Source organism: Manis javanica, chromosome X, assembly GCF_040802235.1.
Source record: "Manis javanica isolate MJ-LG chromosome X, MJ_LKY, whole genome shotgun sequence".
In the NCBI taxonomy this organism is placed as follows: domain Eukaryota; kingdom Metazoa; phylum Chordata; class Mammalia; order Pholidota; family Manidae; genus Manis; species Manis javanica.
The window spans coordinates 13,476,811-13,491,128 of NC_133174.1; the positions used below are offsets into that span (position 1 = coordinate 13,476,811).

The window sequence follows — 14,318 nt, forward strand, 5'->3', positions numbered from 1 at the left end:
ATGAATACTAGGCGTGTCATTTGTTCGATAAATATTAACTGAGTGTCCACTGTGTGCCCAGCCACAGAGAGGCAGCGCCGCCCTCATGGAGCTTACTAACATCTCCGCCAGCGGTGAGCAACTGTGGCGAGTTTGCTCCCGAGGGGCACTGTCAAGGCCTGGAGTCATGTGTGGCTGTCACAACTTGGGGGAGTAGGTAGTGTTCTTGGCATCAAGTGGGTGGAGGCCAGAGATTCTGCCAAACATCCTATAATGGACACAGAACAGTCTCCACAGTAAAGACTGATCTGGTCCAGATGTTAACTGCGCCACGCTGGTCTACACCTGAATCCAGAGAGGGAAATGCAACACAATGCGCAGGGCGCTATGCTATCAGCTCCCGTCCACTGGCTGCCTTCATGCAAAAGCCAACTGTGCCCCCCAGTGACAATGCCCACGTCTGGTGATGAGTGCTGCTGGGAATTTGGCTTGAAAATGATATCACAACCATGCACTGTGATACCTTTTATTCTCTCACTTGCAAAAGAGAACTTTTTTAAAAAAAGAAGAAATCTGACAAGCAAAGCCTTTCTGTTCTCTAGCACGGAGGAGATCACAGTGCCTCTCAGCAGCACTTTCTTCCCGCTCAGATGAGAAGCTCTGAATTTTGGGGAGAAACAAAACCCAGCAGGATAACACAGAGGGAGTTAGCTTTCTTCCTCAAGAGGACTGTACTTGAAATCCAGGTTTTCAGCAGCACCGGCAGGCTGGGCACCTGGCAGGAAGAGCAGCGCTCTGAGTCCAGACCAAGGCTTGTGCTGATAGCTCTTGCCTCCAAGGAAGACGGGGGACCCAGGACCCCATGCCAGACTTCTGCACACACCACGTGTGGGAGGCCCTAAAGTGCTGAGTTGGAAACATGCTCTAAACTGGATGTGCCCAAATTCCCAGGCCCACGAATATGTGAGTTTTGGGAAAGGTAAATGAGCAAAAACGCCTATCCTGGAAAAATGGGATGAATGAGCTCCCAGGTAAGGCTGGGGGAAAAAACTCACATAAGGGAGTTGACCCTTTTTTGTCCTGTTTAAATATATGGTGAGAAAGCAAAAATTAGCTCAGACCGAGAAAGTAAAAATCTGCCAGCCGTTCCTCAGGCCCGGGTAACAAACTTAGATCCAGCGAGCTGCAAAGTGAACAGGAAACAGCCATTTTCTCAAGCGCACGTGCAGCTGGAAAGGGTCCTAACAACCCCGCTTCTCTGAGACACTACTGCTTTCCTGCTCCCCTAGCAAGTCTGTCCTCTAAAATCACAGACTATCAGAAACTTAAAAAAAAAATCATATCAGTAAGAATGAAATGTTCCACTCTTGGCTGAAGGGACTAAGTCACTGTGACACAGAAAGGCAGCGTCGATGCCCCACACAAGAGCGGAGCCTCACGCCGGGGCTTCTGGACTCAGCACTGCACATCTATCTTCATGTGATGGTTCCCCAAGAAACAGGACCTGGGTGCACCTCGCAGTCCAGACCCGACACTGACCCCTTTCCACGCAGGCCTGCTTTACTTTAAGCCTATCAAACCACTGCTTCATTTCAATTTCCCTTCATCCCCCACCTCCTCCAAATCTGCAATGACTTTTTTCTTTTGCTCGGTACGATGCTCCCCAGGTCCTCCTGTGCACTGAGGCAGTAAACCCGACTGTCACACAGGCCTGGTTGGCGCTGGTGCTCCCAGGCTGATTGGTTTGGAGCAGCAGCTAGAAAGAATAAAGGGTCTGTCAAGCCCCACGGAACACAGCAACTACTGCTAACTCTTCAGAAACCTGAAATACGCTGGAGGGTCTTCTGTGAACAAATGTGTCCTTTTCTTCCTGGTGACTGTGAACTTGAGAAAGGGGACCAGTGTCTACTATCCTGCTTTGAAGAGATTGTCCAATATAGATCTAGTAAATTGTAAATCACTTATATTTCCCCATTTGTTATGTGCCCACTGAGTCCATGGCACTCTTCTGGGCTGCATGGTAGGGATATCAAGTACAAAACGCAGCCACCACCTTAAGGGACCAGTGACAGCCACAAGGCACCATGTGTCATCATCATGGGAGACAATTCCTGAGAAGCAAGCCAATGAACAAAGGGACCAGAAAGGTGATACAGGCATCCAGTGATGAAGTGACCAGGAAACAGTCAGCCTCTGCCACACAGCCATCATTTATTAAGAAGCCTGACCTGCCTTTGTACAAATTTTGTGAAGGATTATTTTTTCCTAACCCACCTGCTTAACTGGTCCTCTGAATCTCTAAGATGGAACTGTTTGCTCAGGAAGATGCTAAATAGCCCTTTCTCCAGGCTATTTTTCTATCCCACCGAGGCCACAAATCTGCATCAATTATAGAAATAAGAGAAAACTCCAGATGTGGCAAGCTGGAGGAACCTCGGGGCACTTCACTGATGAATATTTAGACAGTTTCCCTCTTGTTATGAAAATTATGGCAATCTGCTCCCCAGCAGGATTTCAGATGAATTTCAATATCATAAAAGCTTTCTTGTGGGAGGGGAGATGACATTCATGGTTAATAAATCCTGATCAGCTGAATTTTACTTTCACCCAGAAAATAACGACCCCCATGAACATTTTTGGAATCATCATAACTCTCCATCCTGATGGGAGCTTGCATTTCAGCATGTTAAGAAGAGCTATGTGGCAAGGGGCTTCTCTCTGAACGGCTGGGCAATTTTTGTTTAGAGGTCTGTCTTCCAACCAGAAGGAAGCAGGCTGTGCAGCCCCCAAGCTCAGGGGTGTGTCTAATAGTTGGTCAGCACTCTGTGTCCTCCCCCAACATGGGGGGTGCATCATCGGGAAGCAACAAAATAATCCAAACAGAGGGGCTGTTTAGTGGATACGGAGTCACAGGGAAATCGTGGAGAGCAATTATCCCAGAACTTGGTCTTTACAATGAATGCTGAGGAGTATGTGAGGGGCAACATGAAGCTGCAGAAATTCTAGTTCTGGGTCCATGGAAACATCTGTCCATAAACATCCTCCAAAGCTTCCTGACAATGAGAATTCTCCTTCCTGCCCTACTTACAGGCATAGCTACACCTGTGTCTGAAGACATCTCACATTCCTACCAAATTGTTCCCATCTTCCTTTTGTCTCTCCCATCTGCCTGCTCAATTCGTGGAATGCAGAAAACTTTTGCTCTGAATCACAGAGCTTTTGGAATGGAAGCAGAGATGAAGATGCCAGGAGAAACCTTGGGGGTTCTCGCTAGGATATCCTTCTGACTTCACAGACAATGCAGGCTATGAAGAGCAAGGCCAGAGGAATAAAATTATTTACCCAACGTCACACAGTCAGCAAAGAGCAGAGCTGCTCCTAGAACCCGTGCTTCCTGACTCTCCACCAAAACACACCACCCAGCCTCCGTAAACCCACTCTTCACTAACGGCCCAGCCCCCTGTGATGATTTCAGAGAGCCAGGTGGATGGACATAGTTAATAGACACTTGTAGGACTGAACCAGGCTTGGGCTAGAGCCGGGACCCTCCCACATGCTTGAGGGAGCTAAGCTTTCAGAGCTGTGTTAATATCCAGGCCCAGGAGCCCATCTTGGACCCCAGAATTACTCTCAAACTACATTGACTGATATGATGGCTGGAGACTCATGTGGCTACTGAGCACTTGAAATGTGACTACTCTGAGTGTGCCGTACATATAAAACACACACCAGATTGTGAAGACTTGTATTCAAGAAAGAATTAAAATATCTCATTTAATGATCTTATATGGGTCACATGTTAAAATGATAATATTTTGGATAGATTGAGTTAAATAAAATATATTTAAATTAGACTCATCTGTTTCTTTTTCTTTTTTAAATGTGACTACTAGAAAGTGTAAAATCGTGTATGTGGTTCACACAATGTTTCTACTGGCCAGCACTGCTCTCAAACACAGCTAAGCCCCACCCCCAACCACCACCACCTAATCCTTCCAAAAAGATTCAAGTTTTCTGCCTGCAGGCATTATAGAAGGCAAAAAGAAAGCATCAAGAAGATGCTCTTATCCTCAGGCCAGTCCTTGAGACTTGAGAATTAGTCACTTCAGGATGCCTTGCAGACTGTCCTGGTTTGTCCCATTATCCTTACAAGTGACACTCAGGTCTCTCCTGCCCAGCCTTCCCCCAAAGTAACCCACAAGTCACCCAAGGTCCTCTTTACTCTGGTCAGAGTTGAACAGTTTACAGGGAATTTCTATTTTACTTCTATTGAAACTCTTTCCCATTAAAAGAAAATTATCTGCTTCTCAGATTACTATCTCTGTAAACACAAGTCAGGTTTATGAAGGTTCTGCCCATTCCCCACTCCAGGCATTTAAGCAACTTTCCTAATAACAGTGATAATTTCTGAACATGTTAATAGCCGTAACTATAGAATGAGTAGTTTAATGGAAGGAAGGATGGGTGACTGTCTAATAAGAGAAGTCTATTCAGAAACAGTTTTACTTTCAATTCTTGAGAAGGGAAATTTCAGGACTCTTCAAGAATCTTGAAGATTTTAGTGCCTCAAAGCAGGTTTAGCAAGATAAGCCTACAACCTGCATGAACAAAAAGCAGGGCCAGTGTCTTCTCAGAAACATTTATAAGCTCAGAACAGTGGTTCTCGCAGTGTGGGGCCTACACTACCAGCGGCAGCAGCACCTGGGAATTAGAAAAGCCCCACCACAGACCCAGTGACTCACATTCTGGAGGTGGGCTCCAGCAGTCTAGGGAATAGGGCCCAGCTCTCCAGGTGATTCTGGGGTACATTCAAGTTTGAGAACCACTGGATTAGAGCATGAGACTTGTGGGCTTTCTGCCTATTATTCAGAGTCTGGCTGTACCATTCACCGATGGAAGGCATGCCGACTTCATTTGAACCTTAAACCTGTTAAGACAGACCTCTAGCATCTGCAGCTGCACCATCCATGAGTTTATCTAAACTACCATTTTTGGCTTCACAAGTCCCATAAATTCATTTTCTTATGTCTGAGGCAGTATCCCTTATTTGCTTGCAATCTTACCTGTTTTGCACTGCAAAAGGAGTTCCTGGTATATTATTTTGCAATTAAAAGAAGAAATCTATGCTTGCTCTTATATTAATCATAATTATTTATGTACAACATATCTTCTCTCAATCTTTGGGTTTCCAAATTAGATTAGCAGTCTGTCCACATTATCCTCACAAGGAAATTGGAAGCTACCAAAATCGGAAGCTGAAAAAAAAAATTAAAGCTCTAAAAGGAACTGACGTGCTTGTTTCTGACTAGAGCCTGCTCAGAACACTCCAGTTATTGGAGGAATGACTAAGGGAATTGGAGAGCTGCCAGGTTTAGCAAATACAAACATAAGATGCCCAATTACAGTCAATTTTAGATAAGCACCAAATATTGCAAGGGATAGACATACTTATAACCAAAACTTCATTGTTTGTCTGAAATTCAAATGTAACTGAGCCTCCTGTATTTTATCTGGCAACTCTAGAATTGAGAGTACTGACCTTTGGGAAGGTTTTGGGGAAACCAGTGTCCTCAAACACTTAAAAGGCTATTAGAAGAAAAATGAGCCAATATTAATATAGGCTCAGAGACAAAACTCATGGGTAAAAATTACAGGAAGAGTGTATCTGGCTCAATAGAAGGAAGGCATTTGTATGTAGAGGGATTCACTCAGAGATATGTTGACGGTGCTGGCAGGAAGTCAAGGTTTGGTAGTGCTGGCTGAGTGGTTAGGCTAAAAAATAAGCTCTCTCTGATATGGAGGCCTGTGAATTCCTAAATTGCTTGAGTTGCTGTTCTCTAGAATCTTTCTGCCTCCCCAACTATACAAAGTGCTCTGGGTATATACAGATGAGCCCTGGCTCTACACATGGGCAAGATGTATATGGCGGGAAAGAACCACATTCCATAAAGGGGAAAACACCTAACTGTTGTGGATCTAACTTGTGCCCATTCTACTGGTAGGAAGGACCTAATGAAACACACTTGTGTGCATTTTTTTTGGTGTGTTTAAAAAAGCCATTAAGATTATGTAAGGATTTTTCAAAAGCATTTGAATTATTGGAAAACCCTGAACTGCTTTCAAACTTAAAATGGAGAAGTAAGGAAACTCACCCTTCGTCCTGCTGTCCATTTCTGTCTTTGATGCGTCTGGAGTTACTGTAGTTGGTGGTAACTTCTTGCCAATAGTCTGAGGGGGAAAAAAGATGATTTTACTTATCAAGATGATTTTCTCCATTAAGCAAAGGAATAAAATCACTATCGTAACAACTAAATGTTCACAACTGGTTCTAAAAATGGCACACTTAAGGTTTTGCACTGCTCTATATTGGCTACCATTCTTCAATAGGCCTGAACCTCAGTGACAAGTAGGGAAACCAGATAAAAAGGGCTTTATACTTGTAGATACTCATACCTTTTATTCCCATTCTTCCTTGATGTTCTTATTAAAGGTGACTGTTTTCAGCAGAGAAAATAGGAACACTTCCCCTCATTTTATGAGAAGCTGACTGAACCTACGGAGGCGAAGCACCTGGCACTGAGGAGGTGCTCTTAAGTGTCTGCAGAGTGGGAGAATGCTAGCAAGAGGGAGGGAATAAAAAGACAGAAGGAGGGAAGGATGAAGGGATGGGGGGTGCAGAAGGACAGATGGACAGACGGGCTGGGGGAGGGATGGGCAGAAGCCAGAGTGTTCAGGGCAACTGTGCCTTATTGCATCTTCTTCTAGCCATCCAAAGTGCCGGGTATCAAAACTCATACCACAAGGTATGATGAGCAAGCAGGCTCATGTCCTGCGGGACAGGTCTATTGCCCCAGAGGTGGAGCAAGGACACGTAGCCTCCCAGCCCCAGCGTTTTAACCCTCCAGGGCTTTGAGAAAGGCCAGTGCCGCAGACCCCAGGCATCTATTTACTAGTTACAAAAAAACATGATGAGTTTGTTTTGAGTTAATTTTCTTTCCTTCATTCAAAGCTAATTCTATTACCATTCATTATTTATGAGCCATTCAGAGAAAAGACTGGATATTGTCTCCAACCAAAGATGTTCCTGAAAAACACAGGTCACCAGCCACTCAAGCTGACAAAAACAAAATACAAGAGAACAAACAAAACAGTGGTTGCAAAGGTGAGGTTTGTTCCCACTCTGCTCCTTGGCCACCCCACCTGTGTGGTCATGATCAATGTCTGAGGAAAATGTCTATTGAGACCAGGGAAACAGCTGTCGAAACCAAATAGCTGGTGAGTCAGCCTCTCTAACAATGATGGGTCACCCCAGTGAGAATTCCAGCCACTGGGAAAACCAAACATATCTGCCCTTTGAACACATGAAGAGGAATGAACTACATGATTCAAAAGCTGGCAAGGTGGAATGTTTCTTCAAATAAAAGTGATTCAACACTGTTTTTAATTTGAAAAAGTTCCTCTTGCTTCAAATGTTGAAACTACCATTAAATATGAATCAATCATAGAAAGGGGATAAGATAAATCAAATTCTCAGCCCTTCATGAATTTTTAAAAACATTTGTGACAGAAAGCTTTTACATTTTACACGGTGACATTTTTATTTAGTGCCACAGGGCTTTCTAAATTGGATAAAAAATGAAACCCAACATATTATGCCGCCCCTCAACTGCTGTGTAAGTAGTCAAACTAATATTTTGTGGTTCCAAGAAAACACCGAGGAGAAAAAGAATCTTGTTATTATGTGTCCATAAGGTCAAATTTGATGAAAAACTGTTCTTAGAATTTCTATCTTGAAAAATCACGAAGTGACAGTAAAAAGAGATGCTCTCAAGGTGTCATTCGCATTCCTGTTCATACTTTGAACAGCATCCCCATCCATCTCTTTGTTTTTCTCTTTTGGGGACCAGAATAAAGCATCACTATCATTAACACATTAGGATAAATAAAAGAAAAACAATTAATACCTCAGTTACTACTAACAGTAGAGAGAGGAAATCAGGGAAATACAACAGTAAACACTACCCCCAATCCTGACTTCATTTCCGTTCCTGAAAAACAACAAAAAAAGAGACATCCAGTGGTTTGGGCTTTAAACCAGTTGCCTTCCTTTAGAGAAACTTTCACAGGTTGTATGTTCTTACAACTTCCCCTTACTTGGTAACAAAAGGAGGTGCTGCCCATCAGCTGTGATGTCCTGGTTTGCCAAAGCTAGTTCTGTCCAAGCTCACAGACATCAAGGAAGGCCACTGGTCAACTACGCTTACTTCTGTACAGTAAGACACGAGAAGGGAAAGCTTACGCCGTTGCTTTTTCTGGGTGGAGCCAAGCAACAGAGATGATGGTGATGGTGCTCCTGCACTCCTCTCCCTGGGGTGAGGGACTTAACCCCTTCCTTCTTCTCATGGGCCCTGACTGACGGTCTAGCGTACGGCAGGTTCCTCCCCTCTCAGCCTGCTCCTCCGGGTGTCCCAGAGCTGGAAACTGTTTAGGCATTTCTCTCCTCTCTGCTAGGACCTAGACCTAGAGAAGCATGGTTTCCAGACCAGTGGCACTGGCATCACCTGGGAACCTGGGAGGAAAGCCACTTCCCAGGCCCCACCCCAGACTGTCTCAATCAGAACCTCTGGGGATGGTGCTCAGCAGTCACTGTCTGGACACGCCCTCCAGGGGATTCTGATACACACTCAACTTTGAGAACCCCAGACCTGAATGGAGGAGGGGTTCCATTAGTGCTAACCAAATACCTTTTCTTGGATTAACAACTTGGGAGCCTATCCTCAGGCCTGGATCAATATGAAACCTTTTTTTTGTGGTCTTCTTCCGCTCTTCTCTCTCTCCTTCCACCAGAAGCTGCCTACCTTCTCTATCCTCAGCTGACATCAGAACTTGTCATTGCTACTAAACAACTCAGGTCAGAGAGGAACTGGAGTTCACCAGAGCAGGCAATGTGACAATTTCACTGAGGGACAAAAGGGGGGAGCATAGGTGGCAATGAGATCCGTCACCAAAAGGTTACCCTGAATAGATGGACAGATGGATGAACAGGCAGAAAGATGGTTTTGAACCAAAAATGGAAGACTGTATCTAGCCTCTCTGGGCTCAGACTACCTTAAAGGCCCAATGGGCAGGTCCTCACAACCATACCAACCCTCAAGAGCCAAGCCTGATGCTCCTTGGTGCCTCCCTTTCCTGGCATTCTCAGTGGGACGCTTCTACATTGTAGAGGACTGTTGCACACACTAAGGACATTTAGCAACCCCTGATGCTTTCTAAGAGCTTTTATAGCACCTCTGCCCTGGCATCCACCCCAGATGCCCTGCCTTCCTAACACCCCATTTAAGGACCTCTGTCCCATGTCCCACCTCTCAAGACAAGAATGAAGATAAGGGGCAGTGAATTATTGCTTCCCCACCAAGCTTCCAGCTTCCCCCTACCTCTAAAAACATTTTTGGTACATTGGTTGGGCTAGAAATGAATAGAATCCCAATTTCCAAAGGGCATGCCTCACAGAAGCAGTGTCTAGCTGCAGTACACACACATGGGTCATATAAAATCAAAGTTGAGCTACAAGGCAGGCCTAAGAGGACAGAAACATGGGTAATCCTACTCATACGTCTCCCATTCACCTTGCAGTCATTGAAGGGGGATGTTGGGCTTGAAGTGGCTGCAGAGGAGGATTCAAGATCTCCACTCGCAGCTTCCCCAGCAGAGTTCCGAGTTCTTGCCCTTCTGGGTGCCTTGAGGAAGATGCCTTGTCCAGGACAAGCACTGGCCATGCACTTGGGGGCTATGTTGGCAGTGCTCAGGACGCAGGTCTTTCATCTCCTAAGAGATCTGCGAACAGGCCCGTTTTCCCATATGCCTTCTGAAGGAGCACCCTCAGGCTGCCCTCCAGAGCTCAGCCCAGCGTTTCCTCTTCTCTTCTGTGTGGTGGCTGAAGACTTCCTAGTACCCGCGCCAATGTTACTCTGGTTTGCTTGTCCCGCAGCTCAGAAGCCGCTGCTTGTCTGGAAGGGGATGTACCTATGGATGACTGTATGGAGTCTACAAACAGACTATTGCTCTCGATCTACTCTGACACACAGTAATCACCAGGCTGGTGTCAATTTTGTCTCTCCTTCCACAACCTGATCTCCACTTAAAACCTGATTTTTAAAAATAAATAGTTAAAAACTTTATTCCTTTGAATATTTAACACCAGAAGTCCTTCTCCTGGTAGCTCTCTTGATAAAAGTCCTCAATAAAGTTTTCAGGGTTTTGTATACAGTAAGAGCATCCTATATACTCCTAGCTCTAGAAGATGTGCTAATACAACATCAGGAAAGATAACCCCCAGATGGTTTCACTTAGTGGAGCAAGTTTTTCCTTCTCCATGCCAAAATGAAAAAACTAATGCTTGTAGGAAAGACAATTGCTGGATTTGAGTCCAGTGGAATCCAGTTCCCTAACAGCTAATAGATGTGTTTCTCTTTACGACTGCTGGAGTGTGAGACCAGGATCCCGCTCAAATCAAGTATAAAATCACTCCTCCAACTCTATTCTAACTCAGATGCAAACTCCTTTGAGTGTAAAAAAATTTCTAATTATAAGACAACGCTAAGGAGAAGGAAGTTTAAGTCCCATGTCTGACAGCCTCCTCTCCAAGAATGCCACACCTAACTCTGGAATCACAAAGGCAAGGAAGCTTGATGGGTGGGAGGGGAGGGAGAGAGCTCCCTGCAGTCTAGCAGTTAGTGAAGCCCCCGGTTGGCAGACCAGGCTTTCATATGGCTGTTCTAGAAGAGGGTGATCTTCTGAGAAGCTATGGATAGCTTCGTAGACATTACTCAAGTGCTCACACAAAGCCCAACCCAAGAGACAACTTTCCCAACAGCCGGTAAAATACAAGATAAAGGATGGCCCTTTGAAGGCACCCTGTTACTACACTAGTACCTGATGGCATGCCTTCCCTTCCTGTTCGGTGCAGACTTATTAACTGCCCACTCAACAGGAGGCGGGGAAGCAGACGAGAAGGCAGGAAGATGCTGAGCAGGCTGGTGAACGCCAAAACAGTGATTCATCAGGTTCTCCAGAGTGTTGAGGGGTGCCCAACCACTCAGCATGGTTATCCCAGACTGGTCATGTACAGGGTATGGAGAAATAGAGGTCACAGGAGACAGTGATGGGAAGAGGGACAAAACAGTAGCTATCCATGACCTTATCCACAACCTTCCAGCTTCTATTTACTACCCTAACTCGGAAAGATACACAAACTGCTATTAAAAACTCACTGCAAACTTTTATATTTATTTTTGCTCTCCTTTCAGGAACACCCATGAGTGATGGTAGTTTGAAAAGTCTTCTTGGTGCTCAGCAGGCAACAGTAGGAGCGGCACAGAAGCCCTGTGAGCCAGCTCAGAGCAGAGCCAGAAGAAAACTAGCACAAAGGAGCATCCGTCCGTCCTTACAATGGAGCGCCTGTGTGCTTCTAATGGAAGGCTTTTCTACTTCCTGGCAAATTTACATTAGCAACTGTCAGGTTGCCCGCCTTTGGCTGGCCCAGCTTAAAATATCTGATCTCAACAGAAGATATGCCAGAGTGAAATACAACTAACTCAAAGTTCTGAAAATAAAATGCACAGTAAAAGAAAATATGTATTTGTAGTTCCATTCTAGGGACAGATGTTACCTTTGAAATACCTCCCAGACCACTATGTCAATTCCAAGATCTCCAAAGGGGCACGCCCAGCCTTTTTTTAAATCCTGCTATTAAAAACTCACTGTAAAGAAAAAATGAAATTTAAAAAGTCATCTTGTGATTATGAAATTGGGCCTAAGACTTCATATAATAGTCATATAATACTTATTCCCCTAGTTGTCCTGAAGTCAGCGATAACTCAAGTTATCTTAAACCTCCTTGCTCAATCAGAGACTTCATCAGAGTCATGGCTGCTTTAGAAGCTGTGTTGTTGACTGTAATACACCTGGAAGCTTAACTGCTTTTGTCCCCCTTTCACTTCAGAAATAGCATGCTCCTGGAGAGCAAGACCTAGATGCTGATTATTCTCTCATCTCCACAAAGTGAAGGGTCAGGAAGTGTTCGGTGAATGGAGCAGGGAGCTTGGGAATGCCATCCACACACACCCTTTGCCCTAGCATTAGCATCCCACCATAACACAACAGATCAGTGAGCTGAAGAATCAGTGACAAATCAGACCAGTAGGCCCTCTTGGAGTCCCACTGCCCTACCACTGTCATGTATCAGCTCTTTCCAGCCTGGTCTCTGGTGACAGCATTATCCAAGATGTCTTCCTACATCTCTGTGGCCCCTGCCTTGCTGCCTCGTTCCCACATACACAGCTCTGACCTCCCATTAATTACTGGTCACCATAAAGAATAATCCAATCTCAGCCACATTTCTGGTGGACATCTCTCTGCCTATGATTTCCAAATATTCAGCCTAGCCTGCCTGCTCACATTCTCTCATCTCCTACCTATTCTGATCAAAAGACTGTCACTTGGAGGGCTCATAATCATCCATTGTCATTCTCCAAAGTGTGTGTCCAAGATATTCCACCAACCAACCGCCGTAACACCAAATCCCACAAACTGATAAATGGGGAAACACAGAATACTTGATCTGTTCCTTGCCTAATAGTATATTAAAGGCTCTGAGAAGTCCTGTAGTGACTTTAACTTTAACCTTAACAGTATCTCAGTGTTTTCCAAACTCATGTGACACTTCGTGTGATGCCTATTAAAACATAACAAGAATGAGTAGTCTATGGAAAAGTTGGGTGAACATCACTACTCCGCTTCCTGAATTCTCTTGGCTCACCCTGTTTCCTAGACTCACGACTTGGAACCCACCCTTGATCGCCCTCTTAGTGTACCTTCCCATACTGAACACAATACCAACAGTGTTGAAGATCAAATTAAAACCTACTTCAGTGCTCGATGAGGTGGAGAATGTATATTCAGACAACATTAAAATCAGAGAAGGCCGCTCTCCAAATGTCTGGTAGGGTATGAAAATACTGTTTATATTTTACCCCCACTGTTCCCAAGAGAGAAGCCTGCATGCTATTTTGTTCTAAGAGCATCTTATTCATAGAAGAAGCACAAGCCAAAGTCGGTGTCCATTTTGTATACCACTCGGGCGAAACACAATTTGCCATTATACTTTAAAAGACCATTTTCCACCATTATGACAGATAAAAGGAGAGCTTAAACCTTCCCTCTACCAGAGGATGTTTTATATTTTGATTAACAACACCCTCCTTTTAGATGATTTGGAAAATTTAAGAAGAGTATGGGTAAGGGAGAGAGATGGAAGCTATGGCAGGAGTAAATATCATGGGGCCAGTTTGAGTTCTGTTCATCCAGTGCTTTCACATGAAGTTTGCTGTCCATGTGTGGATCAAGTCCTTATTTTCCTATAAAGTAGCTGTATGAATTCAGTTAACATATAAAGATCCTTTCCCGATCTAAAAATGTTGACTTATTCAACCAGTCCAGGCTATTTCCCTTACCTGGGATGTCAACTCCTCCCCCAGTATATTTGAATCCCATCTCACCTTTGAGGTTCAACTAAAGGCCTGCTGGCTAACTGAAGCAGTTTCCAGTAACGTTTTCTACTGACATGCAGCTCACACTTGATCATGATGTTTTTACATATACGAAATATCTGAAGGCAAAGCCACGTCTTATCAGTTTTCCTTTATACCTCTCAAGTGCGGTTTGCCTGCCCTCCCCCTTCCTACTCTCTTTCCTTCCTTCCTTTCATTCATCCATTCAGCATTCTTTTCTGGAACTACCATGAACCATGATCTATGCTGGAGGTGGAGTGTACAACGATGAGATGGGCAGAGTCCTGGATCTCAAATGAATTCAAAATTCAGCAGCAGAGACACTCGTTAACAAAGCATCATAGTGCAAAGGGATAAACACTATAACAAACATGTGTATAGAAGAGGAAAAAGGAGCCATTAACAATTCCATGTGGAGAAATAAGCCTCACAGCCATGATGAGGCTTGAGTTAAACTCTGAAGGATGAGGAGGAATTAACTAGGTAGAGAATGGTGGAAAGAGTATTCTAGCTGAAGAAGAGCAGAAGCCAAGCTGAGACTGTGTACAGGGAATGGGGACTTTGCAGCACAGAACTGGAGGGGGTTCGTGGTCAGGGTGGAGGGAGGGAGAGCTGCCTGGGCCAGGAGGCCAGCAAGGTAAGTTGGGGCCAAGGGTACAGTTGGTGCTTTATCTTAAAGGCAACTGGTAGTCAGGGGAGGTGTGGCATGATCAAATTTGTGACTTTAAGAACAAATAATCCGATGGCATTACGAGGAATGAAGAAAAAAGA

General features: G+C 44.6%; 1 protein-coding gene across 7 annotated transcripts in view; it reads right to left on the reverse strand.

Annotated features, from left to right (window-relative positions):
* Nucleotides 1-14,318, reverse strand: part of SH3KBP1 (SH3 domain containing kinase binding protein 1) — a 309,921-nt gene that overhangs the window by 93,682 nt on the left and 201,921 nt on the right. For all 7 annotated transcript variants that reach the window (XM_073227329.1, XM_037020504.2, XM_037020499.2 and 4 more), the window contains one exon: nucleotides 6,132-6,207. In XM_073227329.1, the coding sequence (XP_073083430.1) occupies nucleotides 6,132-6,207 (76 nt within the window). The remainder of the gene's footprint in view (nucleotides 1-6,131; nucleotides 6,208-14,318) is intronic.